This window comes from Propithecus coquereli, unplaced genomic scaffold (assembly GCF_000956105.1).
Source record: "Propithecus coquereli isolate 6110/MARCELLA unplaced genomic scaffold, Pcoq_1.0 Scaffold254, whole genome shotgun sequence".
NCBI classification, from domain to species: Eukaryota; Metazoa; Chordata; class Mammalia; order Primates; family Indriidae; genus Propithecus; species Propithecus coquereli.
In genome coordinates, this window is record NW_012148108.1 from 354,404 (window position 1) to 356,052 (window position 1,649).

The following is a 1,649-nucleotide window of genomic DNA, read 5'->3' on the forward strand; positions in this document are numbered from 1 at the left end:
TAGAAACAATTTGATCCTTTTGAATCTTACTTTAAACCTCAATAGCCAGAAGAACAGGCTTTGGTCTGTGATTAATTTTCCACACAACCTAAACCATATAATATTGATTATTCTACCCATCACCCGAAGACTTATGAGGCTTCCACTCTGGCTAGAGAGACAGGCATTATTCCCAGTTGTGTGTGAGTGCCAGGGATTGTAACCTCTATACACCTCTAAAGGGTATTTATTTCCTCCCAGCCTCGGACCATTTCCTTACATTCATATGGTGATAATACTGTGCTGAATCCCCAAAGGGAAGGTCTCAGTATTTCTCTAAGTATGGAGCTCTCTGTTCTGTGGTACTCTGTGCCGAGAACCCGGCCTCTTTGATCTCACCAGTCTCCCAGCCCTGTCTCTAGTCACGGAGCCAGAGTGGACTGCCTGGGTTCCTCCTTCCTGCAGCTCCGCAATCACAGACCTCACCGGATTTGTTTATGTCTCTCTGGCTTCAGTGTTCTTTGTTGTTTCATGTCTCGTGCCCAAAGAACTTCTTTTTCTCCATCTGTTTTGTCTGTTTTTTACATTTCATCAGGCTAAAGAATAAAATTTCTGTCACTGTAAATCCATTTTGTCCAGAAGTGCAGGTCTCCCTGATACTTTAAGATCTAGTCAAAAGAAACTCTCAGTCCATTTTTTTAAAAAATACACTATGCCCCTTGCAATTCTCTTCGTTTTGTATATGTCCTCGATCCTGTCTCTACCTGATCAATTCCAACTTAATTTCCAAACTACATTCACTAATTAGTTTTTTAAATGCTCTCATGCAGTTATTCTTTTCTTTTTGTTGTTCTTTTTTTTAATTATTTTTTATTTTTTCGTGCCTCGAATCGGATATTTACGAGCCAGGGTTCTTTGTCCCTGGTACGTGGCCTCGCGGTTGTGTGTCGTGTTTTCTCACGAGACCAAACTCCCCGAGGGCAGGCGCTGGATGCTGGAACCTAGAGTTTAGGCTGGTGCTATTGTGAGTCTCTGTTTAGTGGCTGTCACCGTTAGATTCCAGCCACAGCAGCGGCGCTGGAGCTAAGAAACAGAGGTGTGTGTGTGTGTGTGTGTGTGTGTGTGTGTGTGTGTGAGACAATTTATGTAAATTTTATTTCAGGAGGAAATGAGAATGTTCAGGATGCGAGTCCAAGAAGTGGTGAAAGAAAACGAAGAATTGTACCAAGAACTAAACAAGAACAGCCCCGTTACCAGCGAGGAATGGCAAGTGATGTGCTCCTGCCATTTTGCTAATTTAAGACACAAGATAATAGGAAAAAACTTTACGAGATCATTAAATACATAAATACATTTTCGTTTTTTAGCTAAAATGTTTTAAGGGAGAGTTCCTAAGAAATTAATAAGATACGACGAAATCCCTTCTACTTTTCAATAATTTCTCAGTGCACTTCTGGGCTGCAACTGAGCTCTATCTTTCTTCTCCTAAGTTCCCGAGTGCCGGCCAGCTGGGTAACCTCAGGCTTAATTTCTTTCTTAATTTCTTTATAGGCCTGTTTCTTTACCTGTAAAATGGGAGGGGGTTTAAACTCAATCTGAGGTTTTCAACTTTCTTTTAGGAATGAGGAATCCCTTTCATTTGAAAAAGAAAGCAATGAAGGGAAGGAGGG

The 1,649-nt window shown here is 41.2% G+C and overlaps 1 protein-coding gene across 1 annotated transcript in view; it reads left to right on the forward strand.

Annotated features, from left to right (window-relative positions):
* The window catches only part of CEP89 (centrosomal protein 89kDa), a 65,892-nt gene that overhangs the window by 35,800 nt on the left and 28,443 nt on the right, over positions 1–1,649 (forward strand). Inside the window, exons 12-13 of the mRNA XM_012647016.1 lie at positions 1,142–1,249; positions 1,470–1,491. Of these exons, the coding sequence (XP_012502470.1) occupies positions 1,142–1,249; positions 1,470–1,491 (130 nt within the window). The remainder of the gene's footprint in view (positions 1–1,141; positions 1,250–1,469; positions 1,492–1,649) is intronic.